This window comes from Podarcis raffonei, chromosome 5, assembly GCF_027172205.1.
Source record: "Podarcis raffonei isolate rPodRaf1 chromosome 5, rPodRaf1.pri, whole genome shotgun sequence".
Classification (NCBI taxonomy): domain Eukaryota; kingdom Metazoa; phylum Chordata; class Lepidosauria; order Squamata; family Lacertidae; genus Podarcis; species Podarcis raffonei.
The window spans coordinates 85,618,524-85,640,341 of NC_070606.1; the positions used below are offsets into that span (position 1 = coordinate 85,618,524).

General features: G+C 41.7%; 1 protein-coding gene across 12 annotated transcripts in view; it reads left to right on the forward strand.

Moving 5' to 3' along the window:
• Positions 1–21,818, forward strand: part of LOC128414741 (multiple epidermal growth factor-like domains protein 6) — a 211,322-nt gene that overhangs the window by 101,603 nt on the left and 87,901 nt on the right. For 11 of the 12 annotated variants that reach the window (XR_008330721.1, XM_053390456.1, XM_053390461.1 and 8 more), the window contains one exon: positions 1,813–1,935. The exons of the other annotated variant lie outside the window; for it this stretch is intronic. Coding sequence is in view for 10 of the 11 variants with exons in the window: in XM_053390456.1 (XP_053246431.1) it covers positions 1,813–1,935 (123 nt within the window). In the remaining variant the exon portion in view is untranslated. The remainder of the gene's footprint in view (positions 1–1,812; positions 1,936–21,818) is intronic. 12 annotated transcript variants of the gene reach the window in all.

Consider the following 21,818-nt stretch of genomic DNA (forward strand, 5'->3'; position numbering starts at 1 on the left):
TCCACCCTGGGCTGCAGCCGGCTACTGAACTATAGTCTAGGTAAGACCCAGGGGTGCTTGATAATTGTGTAAGAAGGTCATTAGAGTCAGGTCCCGGATCAATTCCCGTTTGAAAGGCTGCAGCCGGTGAGCGTCTCTGTCAATATTGTTTCTTTATCTGTACAAAATATTGTAGACATTGGAATGAGAAATCGTTAAGTTAAACACTTTTGCTTTGGTTTTCAAAGCTGCAGGGTTCTGATCTTTACCATCGAGTAGTTTTGAAAACTTTCTGCCTGGAAAATTTATTTCTGGGCGTTGCTCTTAGACACACAAGTCAATCCGTTTATTTTCTGAAACGTCTGCGGTGTCAGTAGAAATGGCTTGAATGTCTGAGCAACATTGAATATTTGTTAAGATCCAGCTTGGTAAACTTGTTACATGTCAAGGCATTTTTCAAGAGGAGAGATTGGTTGCGACCTTGAGCGACAATGGATATGCAGAATGGATTCTGGTGAGAGGCTTTCAGCAGCTGTAAGTCAGAACCCTGGCCTTTAACTGCAGAACACAGCCACAAAACATTACACTGCAGCCTGCAAAGAGGGGCCAGGGGCACTTTTTCATCAGTCCAATCTGAACGTTGGGATGGCACAACCAGTCGACAGCTGCTCCTCTGTGTTAGAATATGATCCTGTACCTGGAGGCACAGGGACACGGGTGGCGCTGTGGGTTAAACCGCAGAAACTAGGACTTGCTGATCAGAAGGTCGGTGGTTCGAATCCCCGTGATGGGGTGAGCTCCCGTTTCTCGGTCCCTGCTCCTGCCAACCTAGCAGTTTGAAAGCACGTCAAAGTGTAAGTAGATAAATAGGTACCGCGCCGGCGGGAAGGTAAATGGCGTTTCCGTACGCTGCTCTGGTTCACCAGAAGTGGCTTAGTCATGCTGGCCACATGACTCGGAAGCTGTACGCCCGCTCCCTCGGCTAATAAAGCAAGATGAGCACCGCAACCCCGGAGTCGGTCACGACTGGACCTAATGGTCAGTGGTCCCTTTACCTTTACCTTACCTGGAGGCACAACAGTAAGAAAGGTCTGCATGACCCACCCACTCAGATGCACCCCACCAACTGTAAATGACGGCCTGGCAGGTACTTAACATGCCTACCCATTCATGATAACTCCATGCAGACACGCCAAAACAGGAAGGTGATTCAGCTGCTGGTGGTCACCCTGCTTAATTAGTGATTTATGATTTGTTTTGGTTGGTGACAAGTTGTGCGGGTCTGCATGAGATGGAGGAAGTGAGAGTCTGTGTGATTATGGAGGTTTAGAGTGCTGGGCTAGGGCAGGGCAGACCTGGGTTCAAATCCCAACTCAGCTCGCTGGGTTACCTTGAGTCAGTCAGCCTAACCTACCTCACAGGGTTGTTCTGAGGATAAAAGAAGAAGAAGAGTTTGGATTTGATATCCCACTTTATCACTAATCGAAGGAGTCTCAAAGCGGCTAACATTCTCCTTTCCCTTCCTCCCCCACAACAAACACTCTGTGAGGTGAGTGGGGCTGAGAGACTTCAGAGAAGTGTGACTAGCCCAAGGTCACCCAGCAGCTGCATGTGGAGGAGCGGAGACACGAACTCGGTTCCCCAGATTACAAATCTACTGCTCTTAACCACTACACCACACTGGCTCTCCAGTGAGGGAGACCTTCTTTGGATTTTCTAGCTGCTCTGATAACACTTCTGGTGCAAGGCAAAATAAACATAGCTAACCCTAACCGTAAATGTTGTACATGCTGTTTTCTGTGTTCACCTTCATAAAAATGCTTCTCACCACAGATGTCAATGAATGTGCCATTGCCAATGGAGGATGTCAGGGCCAATGTTGCAATATGATTGGCAGCTACTACTGCAAATGTCCAGCTGGCCAGAAACTGAGAGAAGACCGGACATCTTGTGAAGGTAACAATCCATTGACTGTCTCTTGTTTAATCAGCAGTTTACTGAAGTGGAAAAATAGTGTTAGTTGTCTGGAAATCAAATGAAAGATATTCGTGCAAACTGTTGTTTTGAGAATGCTTATGTCTTGATTATGAAGCTGCAGTTGTAAAGGATATCTATTCAAAAAGAAAAATCTGAGTATAATTTGAATGGGTTCTTCCATGTTCCATTTTGACTCTGGAAGCCTGCTGGCAGGGATTTGTCTTATACACGTTGAACAGTGCCTAGTCAATTGTAGACACTTCTCAAATAAAATATAATGACAATGATTATCGCATTCTGGAGTTTCTGTTATCAGTGCCTCTACAGTAGCTTGACTGAGAAAATCAAATCAATAGCATGAGGCGAGATATAACAGCACAGATTGCGTAAAGATTTCTCCAAGCAAAAATTAGGGTTTGTTGATCAGAACACACAGAACAGGGATGGGGAACATGTTGCCCTCCAGATGTTGCTGGACTACAACTCCCATTATCCATACCCAGCATGGCTGATGGTAAGAGATAATGGCAGTTGTAGTCCAACATCACTGGGCGGGCCACAGGTTCCTCTTCCCTACAGAGAACAGATCATCATCACCATAATCATAAATCTGACATTTTAGAAATAACATATAAACTGCATACTGCAGGTGAGGTGATACCATTGTATCAGGAGGTCTTCAGTGTTGTTGAATACCTTCCCATGAAATACACCATCTCTGCTACCTTTCTTGTGCCAATTTAAACCACAGTGGACTATAACCCTCAGCCACTCCTTTTTTAAAGTGCGTAAATCTCCTCTCCCAAATTTAAGAACTCCTGAAAGTCTCTGAAACTGCCTCCACTTTCTCAGGACTTGCTTGGCCCTGTGAAAGTTTTTCAATCCAGTTTTATCTACAACCCAGCTTCATTTCTCTTTCTTCTCCTTGATGATGATGATAAGATTTTCAGACGAGGCTGTTATGGGGAGGGTTGACCTGATTAGGTTTTGTGTGTGTTTTCAGAAGCTAGCAAATCTTTCTCAATCAAATAGCCTGCTATATCTGAAATGAACTGGTTCTCGTTTGCAATCTTTATTTTGCCTGCAGCTACTCTTTTATTCAGACACTGAATTTGGGCTGAATTAGAGTCTGCAATTGACATAGTAGAAGGTAAGAATCCTGAGGCATTACTGTTCTTAGCAGATGCTCTCTGAGTTAGCCTTTGGCAACTCATATATTTTCCAAATGTAGATATTCCTTTTAATGTCAACCATATAAAGGACCTTTGGTCTAACATGCCTGTGAATCACCCTAGCAATCTTTTATATCAATATAGTTTAGAGGTGTGAAATGTCTTGTTTCAGGGCATATATACATAGAGTGTTCGCAATTTTAACATCTCCAGATATGGTTGAGGCTGCTGTATTAGTGATCAAATTTTATAACGATACTACATCGAGTTCCGAGAGCGATCACCCTTGTGACTTGCATCTCACTTTCACCTGAGGTTCTGTTGGCCAAGAAATATCTGCTACCCACCCATATTTCTGGCTTCAAGAAAGAAAAGAGTGGATCTGGCCCTAGTATTTGCCAGTTGCTGGACAAAGCATGAGTGACCTGATCCAATATGGGAAGGAGATACGGTCATTCTGTAAATTTCTCTGATTTTGAATTTTGAAACTTGAGCAATAATTATTTTTTTTTCTAATTAATTAAATATTTATTAGCATTTTCAAATAACACACAACAAACAAAAACAAAAAGTAAACAAAACAAAAAACACAAAAATACATAACATTCAAAACTAAACAAAAAAAATAGAAAAAACACATAAAGTTTCTAATACTTATTATTCTTAACCTTATTTCTCAGACTTCCTCACACCTCCCCTTCTTGTATTCCAATTTAAATTGTCAGTTCCGCAAGTCCTTAACTTATTTCTTTACCTTAGCTTAAACATTTGTTCTAACATACTATTGCTTTACTTTACTTCTTTTTTCCATTTCTTCAATTTATTTTTAACAGCCTTATTTTCAATTAATTTAAAAAGAAAAGAAACCAATTTTACCTTATTAAAATTACACATCAATACTTATACCTCATTGATTATTCTTAAACCTTTTTCCTAAAGTCGACCAAAATTTCCCTTCCACGATTTACCCAATTTCCTTACCACTAACAAAAAATATAAAAAGCAAATTATCCTTATGTACCCTTTGGATTCCCAACCTCCACCCACCCTTTTCCCGGTTCCAGTCCCCAAACAATATCCATCAGTCTTTATATTATTTATTTAGCCTGGAGATCTCACATCCGAGGCCCTTATATCTCTCTCAGTTCCTTTCTGCCGGTCTCTTTGATAGTCCTTGATGTTAAACCCCAAGTCTCGGAGGGGCTCCGGCCCAACAGAATCCATGTCGCTTCCAGCCAGTCCTCCATACTTAAAGGCAAAGCCTATGGGGTGCTCCAACTCTTGTTTCAAATTTCTTTCAAATCCAAATGTCCCCAACGCTCCAGCTTTCACCAACAAATTTGTAATCCTCAGGTCTTCAGATCTCCTCCAAAAGGGATCTCTCCATTTTCCAGACTCCCATTCAGACCAGGCTTTCCACATCCACTTTTTATTATCCTTTTTTATCATCATGTCAGGCCTCATATTGCAACTCTCCTTTGACTCCTGCAAATCTCCTGCTCCTCCTTCATTTTCTTCAAAAACAACATATTGCTCCATCGTATCTACACTTTCAGTTTCATTTATTTGTTCAGTTGAATGGGCTTCCTGTTTCAAGTCCTTATCAGGCTCAAAACTGTTGTTTACTGTCCAGTGTAGTAGTGATACCTTTGTAGACAAAGCATTGTACTCATCTTGCAAGTTTCCCAAGAGAACGAGTGCTCTGTCCAATTCTGCTTGGATTTTACATACTCCAGCCATTTTTGTGATGTAATGTCCCTATTACCCCTCTAGGGGGATTTTAGTTCCTTGTTGTTCCTTTCAGCTCAAAACCAAAAGTCCAGTTATTTTGTATCAGCCCTCCTTATTTTCAACAAGTTATACCAAGTAAACCAGCAAAAACAGCAGAAACAATGTTCTCTTTTTCCAGCTGACAACTAGCTGACTAGCAGCTCACTTGACAGCTGTCAAAATCTTCAATGCAACAGGCTTTCTCATAGGACGTTCCCGGGTCTCGGGGGGGGGGTGAAATTTCAGCTCCCAAAATTCTTTTTATCCTCCAGTAAGTCTTCTTATAGTATCAAAACCGTGAAGTCAGGATCTTTCATTAAAAAACAAAAAACAGATTCTCTCGACCTTAGCTGCCCAGTCCTTTGCTTTAGATTGTTTACAAAGAGGGGGGGTGAACTTCCTTTTTAGCCCCTTCCCGCTCGTTCCAAATCCAAAATTAAAAATTTTAAAAGTTCCAATCTCCGTATTACTCACGGGTTTATATTTTAGAGTCCAATCAGTCTTGGAAGAAGTTGGCGCTCTCTGTCAATGGCTTGCGGCTTCACTCCGTAGGCGAGGGAGTACTCTCAGCACCACGCCTCACCCTGCCTCCGTTCCGAAGCCTTTAAAAAGGCTCCGTCGCGGATTGGGGGGGCGCAAATGGTGCCCGCCGAGTCTCTGTGTTCACAGGCATCCGCGCCTGTGATTTTAGGGGTCCCCGCTTCGCCGCAGCGGCCAGACCCAGACGCTACGGAGCCGATTCCCTCCGGAGCTCGGAGGGAATCCGCCATTAAACAATGGCGCCAACCCGGAAGTCCTGAAACTTGAGCAATAATTTAGCCCATAAAGGCTGTGCTCTTACGGCATGGATGGTGAACCTGGGGCCCTCCAGATGTTTTCCTTATTTATTTGTCCATGAATCCATCCAATTTATATCCCACCCTGTCGTGGATGCTTTAGCTGAGATTCCTGCATTGCAACTCTAAGATTCTATGATTCTATAATTCCTCCCAAAGGAGCCCATGGTGGCAAATCCACCACCACCATCACCATTCTAAAAACAGTTCAAAACATTATAGAAGCTGGGATAGTTCAATTGGTAGAGCACGAGACTCTTAAATGCAGGGTTGTGGGTTCAAACCCCACGTTGGGCAAAAGATTCCTGCGCTGCAGAGGGTTGGGCTAGATGACCCTCGTGGTCCCTTCCAACTCTATCACTCTATAATCTAGAAACAAGGTGGGTTGTACTCCCAGCTCCCATCAGCCTCTGCCAGCATGGCCCAGTGGTCAGGGATGATGGGAGCTAGAGACCAACAACATCTCGAGGTCCACAGATTCCACATCCCTCTCCTAAAAATGACTGGCCTGGTTTTTATCCAAGCATAGTTAGGATAAGTAAGCTTATACCCTGTTCCACAATATGCCATTTGGAACTCTGGCAGCATATGCTTGGTCAGGGAAGAATAAAATATCCTTTAATCCCACCGGTGTGGTTTCAGGCCGTTCATGGGGGCCTTACATACATGGTGTATGTATCTCAGTTTGCTTTGATCTGCATTGTCTCCTGCATAAGTTTGCTGGTTGGGTGATTTTAAACTGTTTGCTTGCTTGTCTGGCCTCCATTGCCAAGAGGTTTCTTTCTAGTTAGTGGAGTTGCTCGTCATAGAAATCTTAGCCAACATAGTGCCCTCCCAGTGTTGGACTGCAGCTCTCCTCTTCCTTGTCCCTTGGCTCATGCTGACTGGGACTGATGTGAGCTGGGTCCAGCAACTTCCGGAGGGTATCATGTGACTTGTCCCTGATGCATAGCTTCTGGTCTCCTGGATAACAGCACTCCTGTTTGCGAAACACATTTTTTAAAATGGTTATCATGGATGTTTTCCATACAACTATTTCCCTTTAGTTGCACAAAACATCAAGCTTCGTCTTGAGTTAGGATTTCACTCAAAAATCCTCTTTTGCCTCCCAGTATTTTAACACGTTGGGTGTACTCCACTATAAATATTTGTTGCAATTAAATGTACCCCACACTTCTCCATCCCACTCAGAAAAGCTGATGAGTTAACTTCCCCAGAAAGCTACCAGCTGCTCTTGCAAGCCTTCTTTTTAATTGAGGTTTTCCATTCAGTTCTCGTGTGGTTTTCTTTTGATTGGCTTAGATAATTCACACATCCAGAAATAGGGAAAGTCAGCTAGAAGTCTTGTTAACTTTACATGCTGTTAGTGCGGTCGATGTTGGCTTGATGCTGTTACAATGCATGAGTGCCACTGTGATTCCTATCCATCATTATACTAATAAACACTTAAGGCTTTCTAGCTCACTAAACTGAGTCAATCCATAAGTCTTCCAGAAACCCATTATTTCTCTGAATGCAAAGATTTATCTGTCATGGCACTACTTATTGTTACACCAAGGATATGTCGAGAAGACAGATCAGTGGCAGTTAGTATCAGCCTAGGATGGCAGTTCGCTGCTTTTGAGGGTTAAAGCAGAGGAGCAGGATTTGGATCATCTAGAGATGAGGGTCAGATTCCCGCAAAAAATGTACAATCCCATCATATTGAGCTCTAGTGAAGCATGAGTGCCAGAGGATTGTGAGAATCCTCACAATTAGTTAACAAAGGGGACCTTCAACAGTATGTTCCAATATTTGCCCATTCCCCAGACAAGACAGGACATAACTCAGTAGAACATTTGCTTTGCATGCAGGAGATCCCACCTTCAGTCTCTCGCATTTCCAGGTAGGGCTTGGAGAGTTCACTGCCTAAGATCCTGGAGAGCTGCAGCCAGTCAGTATATAAACAGTGCTAAACATGGACCACCTATAAAAGCCATCTCCAACTCCTCGAAAGATCCCATCAATGGTGTCTCTGAAAATTTTTACACATCACTTGGGAAGACAGGCGAACTAATGCCAGTGTACTGGAAGAAGCAAAGATCACCAGTGTCGAAGCAATGATTCTTCAACATCGACTACGTTGAACTAGTCATGTTGTGCGGATGCCTGATTATTGTCTTCCAAAGCAACTACTCTATTCCAAACTTAAAAATGGCAAGCATAATGCTGGTGGTCAACAAAACAGGTTCAAAGGCAAATCTTAAAAAAAAAAAGGAGTATAAACACCGACAATTGGGAAACACTGGCCTGTGAGCGCTCCAATTTGAGAACAGCCTTTACCAAAGATGTCGTGGGCTTTGAAGACGCTTGAACTCAGGACGAAAGGGAGAGATTTGCTAAGAGGAAGGCACGCTTGACAAACCCTCACCATGATTCAACTCCTGCCTGGAAACCTATGTTCCCCCTGTGGAAGGATTTGTAGATCCAGAATTGGCCTCCCCAGCCACTTACAGATTCACTGTTAAAATCGTGTTCATGGAAGACAATCTTACTCGGCTACGAGTGATTGCCAAAGAAGAAATAGTGCTAAGCCAGTACAGGAGTACAGAAGCTATCTTTTTTATCTAGGGGTGAGGAAACTGAGGCCAGGGGAGCACATGTGGCATTCTAGATCTCTTTCTCTCTCTCTCTGGCCCTCAGGCCTCTCTGTAGGCCACACTCCTCACAGGCCTTGCTCTGTGCCTTCCTTGAGTGATACTGCCTGTCTGGGATGTAGCCTTGACCTGTAGCAATGCCTCTTGCTTGCTTGAGTGTAGAATTGGGAGGCCGGGTGTCTAGAAAAACCTTATGCTGCAAATGCAACATGTGGTATAAAAGTTTTCCCTCTGGCCGTGATGATTTTTGCTTCTGGCCTCACCTACCACTGGCATGAGGTCCTCCGAAAGTTGTTCACAAAGAAATGTGGCCCTTGAGCTGATTCCCAACCCCTGTTCTAATCAGGGACATTACTATTTTTTATTTCCATTCCTCAGCCCTGTAACTTTATTTACAAGGGTTTTTCACACAGCTGCTCTCTGTCTAAATACTGGTGCTATCCTATCATCCTTAAAGCTGCTATATACTATCAATGTATAGGATTGTAAGTGCTTTTTGGCAGCTTCCCCGTGGTCCTTCGGTTTTTTAAACATCAGCCTTTACTCTTACATTTGTTGAGGTTTTGACACTTCCATCAACTTGGGGAAGCCTGCTATGACAGTTTGAGAACCTTTTCTGTAATCTAGTTTAATTATAGCAGACAACTTTTAGATTATCTCACTGCACTGGAATGGGCAGTCCTCACAGCTGGAAGTAAATTCCAGATGTGATGTAAATTCCTGTTTAGTGAAGTAGCGCGCAGCTAAATAAAAACGCCGGAGGGGAGTGGATTGATTAGCTTTTCAAAGTGTAATTCTGCATCTGCTGTGTTATGACAGTTTTATCTCCCATATCTCACTTCTTAGTCACACAGAATGTAAAAACATTTATATGACAAACTTTGTAAAATTGGATTCAGGTTTTCTACCAAACAACGGCTTTTGTTAATTAAAGTGAGCATAAAGCTTCACTTTATCTATTATCATAGGCTTTACTGGGCAGTTATTTAGTACTAATTGCTTAGATTTGGAGACTTCTCTTATTATAATAGGTCACTTTCAAAATGATATAGGTGTACAGATAGAGCAGGAACATTGTCCCCTTTAGATGTTGTTGCACTACAACTCCCATCAGCCATACCCAGCATGTTCAATACTTCTGTACAGGCAAAGGGAGGGAAATGATTATCTGTGCAACCCTTGGCTAGATTTCATTCATTGCAATGGGTTAATGAGAAGGCCCCTAAAGCAGCTGGGTTCAAAGAAGGGTACACAAATCAATGAAGGATAGATCTGTCCCTGTCTATTAGCAAACTGACCAAGGTGCAAGAGAAACATAATGTCTAGGTTCTCCATCAGCCATTGTGACTAACAGAAGTTGGGAACAATGGCATGGGATGGATCACCCTGCAAGTTCTTTGTGACTTCTTGTGTCTGCTAACAATAAAGAACTGTTCCATTTCAGAGATATGAGAATAAGATTTCACCAGAAATCATAAACAGCATAGCATTTCTGCTCCTGCCTTATTTAATGTTGTGGTAAATCCAGCCACATGGAGTCACCATGAGTTTGAATGGAAGCATTAGTAGTTTATCGGGAAGGATTTTTTGCTCATTTGCAGGGGAAGCAAGTCTTATTTATCACCCACATAGCTTTTTTATTTTTTAGTGAATACAGTAGTGTGTTTTGCAGTTCTTGGGTGGGATTCCACTAATGTCCCACTAGCAGAAGACCATGCAAGGACTTCCACTAGCACAACAGGGCTTTCCCCACTTCTTCTCCCTCTGCATGCTCCACCTCCAAAATTGGGTCAGGGGGTTGTGAGAAACCCCAGAACAGTTTGGGGAGGAGGAGATGGGCGGCAAAGCTTGCACTGATGGAACAACTGCCATAGTGCTTGGTTGAATTCCTCGCCTTGTCATTGGCCAAGGTTCACTTGGAGCAGGGGTCAGCAACCTTTTTCAGCAGGGGGCCGGTCCACTGTCCCTCAGACCATATGGTGGGCTGGACTATATTTTGAAAAAAAATATGAACAAATTCCTATGCCCCACAAATAACCCAGAGATGCATTTTAAATAAAAGCACACATTCTACTCATGTAAAAACACCAGGCAAGCCCCACAGATAACCCAGAGATACATTTCAAATGAAAGGACACATTCTACTCATGTAAAAACACGCTGGCGATTGGGCCGGATCTGGCCCCCGGGCCTTAGGTTGCCTACCCCTGACTTGGAGCTTAGTCTCAGGTTTCCATTTTCCAGGCTAAACTTTATGTCTGCTAGAGAACACCACTCTTGTCCCCTGTGAAATGAAAGCTTTTATCACATGGGGACACGAAGAGTCGGACACGACTAAACGACTAAACAACAACAAATCACATTTGTGTACCGAGAGTGAATATAAGAAGAGTGCTGCAGGATCAGGCCCAAAGCCCATCATAATCAAGCATCTTGTTATCACAGTAGCAAGTCAGATGCCTGTGGGAGACCCAGACACTCACTCTCATTTCTTTCTTTCTCGATCCACATGATGGGTTTTCTCTACCATGTCATGACTTCTTACAGTACCCTTGAGAGAGCTCTGCACCAGATAGAAGAGAAAGACATTTTTGTGTGTTGTGAAGCCGCACAGGTTCTGCAAGCTTGTTGTTTCCTTCCCTCCGCCCCCCGGATTTTTCAAAATCTGTCACAGGTGACAGTCTTCTTCTTTCACCATTCCGTTTTAATCAACTAGTTTTACATGCATGCATCTCCATTATGAAATGACTGCAAGTGGCACCTTGTGGCGAAAAATGTACAGATTATATTTATAGCCCAGTCCTATTTACAGCTTCTTCAAAACGGAAGCAAGCCTTAAATTGGTGTGTGTAGGGTTGTACCCGTAGGACAACTTTCTTCACGAAGCTAATTTACACCACGGGGGAGGACCCTGTCATTTTCTTTGCGGGGTGAAATTAATAAAATTTAAAGAGTTCAAGGTACCAGTTTATCCCACATTCTGGTTTCTTGAGTGAGCAACGCAGGCTGAAAATAGATATGTCTCTTCACATTGATAAGCTTCAGAAATTAGTTAAAGAGTTCGTGACCCCTGTGTTAACTCCCTTCAGTGGACTGTCATTTCTAATTTATATCACCAAGTTTTCTTCCATCAAATCTCCTGAAGTCAGAGACGAGTGACAACCTGTGATCACTTGTTGATGAAAGCAGTCTTTTGTTTTACTGATTAGTGTAATACTTGTATCCTTGTAATTTGATCTGCAGACATTCTTAAGATTTTTTTTTAATCATCAAAGCATTTGGCAAGTATCCAATTTCTAAAACATGTAACATTTGAGACTATTTCATTCTCCGTAAAACTAAGCACTAAATCTCAACGAGTACTGAAAAATGTAATGGCCATGTGTCAAATAATCACATCTTGATTATTATTTTTTTGTCTTTAAACTGATACTTGCCATTCCTTTCCAAATTTCCAAGATTTTCAGTGGACGATGATGAGCTGAGCTGCAGCTACTGACAATTTTTCATGAATATTTTGGCTATGCTGAAAAATACTGTTTTCAATTCTTGTGGTGAAAATGTTCAGTTATTCATTTAAATGTTGCTCATTCTCACTAGCCCACGCTGAACTCATCACATAGCTAAATCTGATTGGCTATGTAGGACAGTAACATGATTCCATTCCCTGTGTTCAATGATGGGATAGGATCCGCTTGCATTGCTGAACCAGCAATGAGAAGATGATACAACCAGGGGAAATAATAGTGCCAAACAAGATTGGAATTACGTTAACATTTTATACAGTCTGTTTTGTTCTTGGGGGGGGGGGAGAGAGAGAGAATTCCACCAAATCTGCTTGTTTCTACTTGCAAATCAAAACTGGAAAATATGACACAACTCTACTTAAATGATTGTGTTGACCATATGTGCTAAGTACTATGATTAGCATTTTAGTCATACATTATTTACTTCTTGAAATGAGCATATTATAGATTTTCCAATGAAGGGCATGAGAGCCAATGTGGTTTCACTTACTGTGTTGGGATTTGACCCTGGAATTGTGAGTTCAAAAGGTCAGCCATGCATCAAATCACTGATATAGCCACTCATCTTCATGATCACTTGGCTTCAGTTTCCTGTCTGCAAAACTGGAACATACATAAACCCATTTAAAAAACCATGTCTTAATTACCTTGAAGTCTTACTGGATTGTGTCTGCAGAGTTCTGGAAGTCTTCAAGTGTCAAATAATTTCCTGCGAGCTTTATTTGATGACTGATCATCTAGGGCAGGCTTCCTCAACCTCGGCCCTCCAGATGTTTTTGGCCTACAACTCCCATGATCCCTAGCTAGCAGGACCAGTGGTCAGGGATGATGGGAATTGTAGTCTCAAAACATCTGGAGGGCCAAGGCTGAGGAAGCTTGATCTAGGGCAGGCATGGCCAAACTTGGCCATCCATATGTTTTGGGACTACAATGCCCATCTTCCCTGACCACTGGTCCTGTTAGCTAGGGTGATGGGAGTTGTAGTCCCAACACATCTGGAGAGCCAAGTTTGGCCATGCCTGATCTAGAGAATGGGCACCTGATCCATGAATGTCAATTTTAAAGTACCCATGAGGACTTAAGAATTGCCCAGCTCAATCTTGCCAGTGTCCCATCTAGTCCAGCATCTTGTTCCCACAGTAGCCAACCAGATGCCCATGGGAAACTGGCAAGCAGGACCCGAACACAACAGCACTCTCCCAACCTGCGGTTTCCAGCAACTAGCATCCAGAAGTATACTGTCTCCAACAGTGGAGGTAGAATTGGAGCCTTGTTGCAACTTTTGCTTCCTCTGGATAGTAAAGTTTGATCCTCTTCTCAGAGCTGTGCATTTAAAGCTTAATATGTGCAGCAATTTGGATTGAAGGTAGCTCTGGGAACAAGTAGCTACAAATTGCCTATTAATCAATAGAGGTTGAAAATCAGAAAAGGAGCTTTAACAGTAAGGGGGTCAAATCCTGGAATAGTTTTCAGCAAAGAGATGTGGAATCAAAGTATGCCAGGGCTGCTTTGCATGTTATAAGAACGACAGTAAAACAGACATGTGAGTGACCCCCTGAAGCTGCTCTTTCCTGCTTATTCTCATATACAGTGGTACCTCGGGTTACATACGCTTCAGGTTACAGAATCCGCTAACCCAGAAATAGTGCTTCAGGTTAAGAACTTTGCTTCAGGATGAGAACAGAAATCGTGCTCTGGCGGCGCGGCAGCAGCAGGAGGCCCCATTAGCTAAAGTGGTGCTTCAGGTTAAGAACAGTTTCAGGTTAAGAACGGAGCTCCGGAACGAATTAAGTACTTAACCAGAGGTACCACTATATAATGCAGTCCTGACATTCTTTGCTCCCACAACTCTTCAGCAAAGACTGTTTGAAGGTTTCACCATCTTAGTGTTCAAGCCACTTATTTGGTTATCAACTTCAATTAACTCGACTAAGTTCAATGAAGAGTCAGATTGCATTTATGGAGCATGTCTTGACTTCTGTCGTAATGCCCCTGTTGCGGTGCCCATGGCAATTTGGAAGAGATTGTTCTCCTATATTATCGTAAGCTTTGCTCTAGCGAGAGAGAGGTGCATGCATGAGGAACTTTTCATCCACATTGCAATGCAAATGATAATGAGCATTTCCAACACTTGTCTTGGGTTCTGTACTTCCTGATACAGCTATAACTGTGTTGGAAGTGCTGGATTGTTATATCCATTAAGGAAGACTTAGCACTTATGATGGGATCCTGGGGTGTGTGGGCAGAGTTGTATTCAAAGTAATTTCATACCAAAGGTTTCACTTTCACTTGGGGCCAGGCATACCGCTATGGTTGCATTAGGGAAGAGAGTACCTGCATCTAGGTCATATGAGTTATTAACATTGTGGGATTTTTGTATAAACAGTGAATTTGTACAAGTAGCCACAACTCAATTCACGACCGTCTGAATTTATCCAAAGTACACTGTACCTTGGAATTTAGAATGGCAATGGCAAACTGTTAAATTAAGAAGGTACCTTTTCAGCCTGTGAATAGATGTAAATAAATGCCATTAATGACTCACAATTAAAAGGGTTGAAACACATATTGATTAGCCCTGAATAATTAAAAGACTAAGGCTAAGATGAATAGTGCATTGTGAGGCAAGCTTATCTTCTGTCAGTGCATGGATTTCAAAGAAAGCCTCCATTCTGTTATTTTATTTTGTAAAAAAAAACCTTCTACCTCGCCTTTCAACCGTGTTCTCAAGGTGGCTTTTACGTATGCGATGGTAAAACAGTTGAACATTAAAACCTACAATTTAAAAGCAGGAAGGTCGTTCAACCAGTTTTTGTCAGTTTCTCTCTCATGTGGAGCTATGTTGTCCACTTAATTTACTCTGTTAACATGCTGGAGAAACCTTTCCTGCCCTTTGTCAACTCTGCTAAATCATAGTACTCATGAAACTGAACTGAATAACAGTCATTTGATGTAGCAATGTGAGATTGTAGTTCTGCATCGATTGCCCTCAAATCATGGCAAACTAAGGTAAATGCACCACAAGTCGAATTCCTCACAGTGTAGTCTTTCGTTCAGGAATGTAATCATTAGTCTTGAATTTTATGTTATAATTGTTCACTTGTCATTGGATGAGCCTATGGATAAATAGTTAAGCTAATCTGCCGAGCCTCAAGGAGATTAGACTGGCCTCGACCAGGGCCGAGGCCTTTTTGGCCGTGGCCCCGACCTGGTGGAACGCTCTGTCACAAGAAACCAGGGACCTGTGGGATTTGACATGAACCACAAAAATCATACATCCACTGTTTCGTTCAGAATTTTTTTCTTCTTACAACCCTCTAGAGATAGCCCCCCCCCCCTCCACTGAATTGGCATATGAAACCTTGGTGCAGGGGTCAGCAAATTTTTCAGCAGGGGGCAAGTTCACTGTCCCTCAGTCCTTGTTGGAGGCCTGACTATATTTTGAAGGGAAAAAATAAACAAATTACTATGCCCCACAAATAATCCAGAGGTGCATTTTAAATAAAAGGACACATTCCACTCACGTAAAAACACTTTGATTCCCTGACCATCTGTGGGCCGGATTTAGAAGGCGATTGGGCTGGATCCGGCCCCCAGGCCTTAGTTTGCCTACCCATGCCTTCGTGGTTTACCGTCACAGTTTTTGCAACTGTGTCCAGCTGGGATTGTTTGTCCTTCAGACTGAGCAAAGTGTTTATATATTTTTTCTTAATTAAATGAACAGCACTTCCTGTACTGGAAAGCTCCGATAGATTTCCATAACAATTATACCAGCCATTTTGTACACGTATGAATTGTTTTTGAATGTGAGTTATGGAGAATGTCAACATTTCCACTTTCCTAAGTGGCAATAATTTGTTTGTTTGAAAAAAAAAGGAAAGGAGAGTTGTTACCATTGACAAATGGATGTAATCAGCTGGGCTATTATCTCTGCAATTATAGGAATACACTTTGCAGTTGTCAAGAATAAATGGATATTCATTTTGAAAGAGGGGAAATGTGCTGGGAAGGGTTTGCATGGCTGCTATTCTCTACTACTTGACTTTGAATTAATACCATTGTATTCCTACTCCAGCCACTCATACTTTGAGAATCTCAACCATTTGGGATGTTGTTTCTAAAAAGACAGCCCAGCAGCTAATGTGCAATTCTGAATGTATAAATTAGAGTTTATTTTTCTCTGCCAATGTATTAATAAAAATCAGCATATTCTAAACTACAGATGAATCATCTGTACAGGCATGCAAGTTCTTGGTAGAGGCATCACAAGACAATATTAAATTCTGCATTGTGGTTATCACACAGTGTAGGATATGAATGAGAATGTGATTCAAACAACACCAACACTTTAAAAAAAAACTGTTCTCAGTGTCCAACCAGATGCCCATCGGAAGCCCGGAAGCTGGGCAGTAAACAGGGCAATAAACAAACAAACAAACAAACAAACAAAAACTGGTATAACCATTTAGCAGACCTCTTCTCCAGATCCCTGTTTTTATAGCCAGAAGCACATGTTTGGGGAACTCCAAGAGATCATATAATTCAGCCCCCAACCCATAACAATGAAGGTTGTAGTTTAAAATCAGGGCAAGCTACATACCATGCCATATAGCAGGTTTGTGGGTTATTGTAGTTTCAGTTGTCTTACTTTTGTGGCCTTCACATTCTAAATTTGCATCCACACATGTGCAAATTTGTGCCTATTGGTTCATGCCCATTTTTGTTAAGTACTTAGCAATGTCTCTGCACCTAGCCAAGAGAGTCTCCAACGGTAATCTGAGTATGTGCAGAGAAGTTCACATTGGCGAGATGGTCCTCAATCTTGGGAGCACCATTGAGTAGGATACGAGTGTGGTCACTGCTTCTGTTGATGTTGAGCATTGAGAATAAAGGTTGCTATTACCTGCCGAACCTACCGTATTTACAGGGGGCTCTGTTGGGTTCTTTTACTTCACCATAAGAACTGGCTTTCATGTCATGCAACCTGCATGCCAGAACAAGTGTCTCTTCATTCACACAGCCATGAACCAGAAGCTGATGCACACGGTATCTCCCTGATCCCTGAACGTGTGTCAAAGAAAGTGCTCCATTGCCATGCACCTGTGCAATGCACACATTATGTTTTTCTTCGATGTAGATAGTAATCTGCAAAGCAGATCTGTGAAGTAGGGCACGTTAGCTTGCATTACGAAGGTATTTGCATGAGCCTCCCTCTGTTGTGTGGCCTGCCTACTGTGCCATTGCATGGTAGGAAGGAAAGCTGCTGAACTGAGGAAAGCCCCTCACTGAGCTTGGCAAAAACACATCTGTCTAGCTGCTGTGGAAATGCAGAGGTTTTCAAAAGATCAGACATTTTCCTCTGCTTCCCTCCTCCGCACCCCCAGCATAGTCCCCCCCCCAAAAAAAAACTGTCACGTCTTGCTGAGAGCAAGATATTGAAGTCCCAGTTCACAAATAACTGTGGCACTTTCTTGAGTTTGTGTGTTTGTTTACTGCAAAAATCAGAGTATCGGCCAAAATCAAACTACTTACTGCAACACTTCAAAGGAGAGCTTGCTGCATTTGATGACATACTTGCTGTGCTGGAAAACTGAAGAGCGGTGACTTAATTTGAGGTTGAGGGGAAGGGATTCATCAATAATTTGGAATTAAGAGGAGTGAGCACAACATGGCAGGGAAGCTGAAGTGGTACCTGCAGTGTGGGGCTGGATGAAATTCAGGTTGCGAGTTCTTTACCTCTTTTTTAGAAGGTTCAGTCAGGAGCATCAAATGGCTGGACCATACTTTACACAGCAAGCATATTTCTCATGGCTAGACCATTGTTTCAAGGAGCAAGCAGTGTAAAGCAAAGACTTGCATTTGTAAAAACTTGCAATTTGAACTGCCCTGAGATCTTTTGATATATATATATATAAATCTAATTAAAATAATTAAATAAAAGAATGGCATGGAGATGTAAGCTATCCAGGGCCCGCTCCCTGGTGGGTGCTCTTCATATATCCCCACATGTTTGTAAGACAGCACCCAAATAGATAAATGCACAAGATTTCCACACACCCCTTTAAAAAATGAAATAAAAGGTGCAGGCGTGCTCATTCAGGATTGGGACTGTGGCACGGGTTAATCCATTCCTCTGCATCAGGTCCTGATGAAAATCTCAGCTCCCTAAAGCTGTTATTCACCCAAGGGGCAGGGTGGGGGGCAGGCAAGCTGCTATTTAGCTCAACAATAGTGTCTCCAAGAGAGTGAAGAGCAGCAACTATTAAATTTATTCAGGAATTTTTATGCCGCTTAATATGTGTAGTCTCTAAGCAGTTCACGTGAGATGTCAAAACCAAACAAAACTGATCACAAAATAAAACATGCTTATACATATAATAATACAAACTGATTGGTGCTGTTTAATCTCCTCTACACCTGTGTACCATGGTCTCAAAGGAGAAACATGGAATGAAACCACGTATTTCTCATAGCATCTTGTTGGGCCCAAAGACATCATGCGATGGCCACAGGCCTAGGAAAATATCTAGAGAGCCTGCTGCTTGCCATGCTGTGAATTCTGGGAAGGCTATGTCCATTTTGGTTCTCTTAATTTCTCATTTTTCCAATCTTAAATTTAGTTCTCCACATTTCTGCTGCAATTTGATCTTCCTTTCTTTTTAACCAGTTTCTTCGGGAGGTTGTGGACTCTCCTTCCTTGGGGGTTTTTAAACAGGGACTGGATGACCATCTGTCATGGATGCTTTAGCTGAGATTCCTGCATTGCAGGGAGTTGGACCATTCCAACTCTAAGATTCTATGAAAATTCATAAGCATTCTGGTGTGAATTTATCACAATAAATGCATTTTGCCACGAATGTAATGCATTTTTATGTGTTTCCATGTAAGATGTTGATTTTTATGCATACTTTCCCCTAGTATACACACTTTTGTAAACATTGGTTGGTTGGATAACTGTATTGCAAAATCTGGATAAGTGGTGAATTTCAAAGGATGACTTTGTTTCAATTCTCCTATTGTTTCATAAAGTGTGAATTTGATAGATTTGGCTTTCAACGTGAATTGAATGGAATTTCTCCCCTACTCTTAGTTTTTGGGTCAGGGGGATAATTGGCCCTACTAAGTAAAAACAAAAAACTGAACACCCTAAAGCCAAATAGCTCTTATCGCATCAGTGCTACCAATTTCTTGAGAAGTAGTTTACATCTGCTGCCAGATCAAGTGCAGATGATTGCACTGTGGCTTTTATTCAGTTGGATTTTTATTTACAGCTCTGATGTGCTGGAAAAGATCACTTTTCCAGTTAATGACATGCCATTTTTGTTTCTTTATTATCTAGCATGCGGAAGAGAGGTGGTGTTTATGAACAGCCATGTGAGAACATCACCATCCTCCACACTTCATGAATCATCCTACCTTTCTTTTAAAAAAATTAAACTCTCAGTTTGCCCAATGATAAGATGTTGCCTGATTTGGGGATACTTTCGTTGTTGTTGCCAAAGTGCTCTGAAACTCTTTAACTAGGTATGCTGGGATTTGTATCACAGTCAGACTTGCTGATCATACAGATGCTTTGCTTTTTACCATTTATTTGACAGCACTTGGTTTTGACTCATGAAACTGTAGGCCAGTGATTTTTCAAATTTCTCAAGCTCAGAGCCATTTGTCTCCTGAGGAAACCTTCTATGTCAACCATGGCCTAAATGTTGCAGATTATTCTGGGCTGTCTTCTGTGGCCTGCTCTGATTTTCTACAGGTCACTGACTAGACCTAGCTAGTGCCCTGCAGAAACTGACTGTAGCATAGAATGTGCCCAGTGCTCCTTTGCATTTGAGCATCACAGGGGAGAGTTTAGAGTGAACAGCAAGCTTTCTTCTGAATAGCTTGTCTATCAATGCCAGTCTTTCATCATGAACTCCCAGGGTCCTAAGAACACCAGTTTGGAAACTCACTCTTTCAGATATTATTATACACTTCCCATTCGCCTGAGCAGGGAGAAATTTCAGGACCAGTGCTTCCCCAGGTTTGGGAAGTGAGTCTGGACAGAAAGATTACTGGAAGTGTACTGCATCTTTGTAACAGTTGATTTTATTTACCAATATTCAGCATAGGTGGAAGCAAACAGCTTAACACGCTTACTAAACAAGTCAGCTGCCCAGATCTCATCAAATCTCCAGAGGAGAAGCAGTTTCTTTGTGTTTTCCATCTTATAGTCTCACAACTTGCTTTGGTTCTTTTGTACACACACACCCTGAGCTTTCCCCACCCTCCAGCTGGAAGGAAGCAATGTGCGTATTCCCATAAACATGATGGATTTCATCTTCCTACAACAAATTTGTATCAGAAAACCAGCCTGATCAGTTAGGCAGTTATCTCCCTAAAATAGAGGTAGCTAATATGGTATACTCCAAATATTGTTGGACCACAACTCATTTCAGCCCCAGCCTGCATGGCCACAGGTCTGTTGGAGGAAAGCAAAGACATTTCCATCTCCTGAACTTCTGTTTAATGCATGTGTTAGTTTAAACCACAAGAGGTCACTGCTTGTGTAGCAATTTAGCCAGCAATGGTTTGTAAGCCTCTATGCTTAAGTTAAATCCACCCCCTAAAAAGCTAATGCATTTTTGTTTACTCTTCTATCCAGAAAAGATGCCTGCTATTTCTCTCATTCTATAGTTGTAAATAGTTCCTGCATGAATAAAGCCTTTGAACTCCATAAGCTGTAAGTGATTACCATATTTCAATCTAATTCATCCAAGCAGTAATGTCTGCTAACATAGTTTAGCAACATTTGGAGCGAACCACATTATTGTAACAAATGGATGCCCATAACACAATTATTAAAAACAGAGGTTGTGCAATATATTAGCTACTTATCAGTTCTGTTTCTATTGCTCAGTGTCAATACTTTAGACTACTTTCCTTGCATCCAGGTTTATTCTCTCATCCTTGTTTAGATTAGTTTAAATTAGAACCTGTAGTGTTTCCAAATCTAACATATGGTTTATAAGCAGGATCCAGAGAAGGCAGTCTCTGTTGGTTTGTTAAGGCAAGCCACTATCAAATTTCTAATAAAGTAAATTTAAACTACTGGGTTCCATCTGCAAAGAAAAATGCACATATCCACCATTCATTTTCATTTTCTAACCCCGTTTTAAAATTATTCTTATGGTTTCAGTTATTAGGATTGTCAACTCATGAGTGAACTAACAATGATGGCAGTGTTCATTTGATATACAGTGGTACCTCGGGTTAAGTACTTAATTCGTTCTGGAGGTCCGTACTTAACCTGAAACTGTATTAGGGTGCTGCTCTGGATTAAGACACATATTAAGAATTTCTAAAGTTGGTTGCTCATTGGGGCTTATCTAACACAGTTTCACAATGGGAACCTCCCACCACACATCACCAAAAAGAAAATAGCAGGAAAATGGGCCGCTCCCTATAACATACAATTTTGGGGAATTGTGGCATAAAATTATAGAATTTCTTCTTTTCCTATGCTTTTACTTTTTTTCAAAATAGAAAAATACAGTAAATATAAACATATGAAACATGAATGCATATAGCAAAAAGAAAAAGTAACATTACAATATTCAATATATAGAAGACGGCGACTTCTTCTTATGTTGTTGTTGTTCCCTTTAATTGCATTATTGATTCCTACACTTGATGGGAAATAAAACCCAAAACTTTAAAGGCATTTGGTTACATTTTTGTTGTGTATAATTCAGATTTGGAGATTCCAAGCTTTTTAGTCCTTCAGGAGCAGGAAGTTTGAGCTGTCAGATCATCCAAAAGCTTTGCCAGGATAGTTTTCATTCATTTCAGTGCAGCTGGTGCCAAACCATTATAGTAAATTTATGGATGAAACATTGGGGAATGTAAACCTGCTATACCGTCAGTTGTGAACTCCAGATG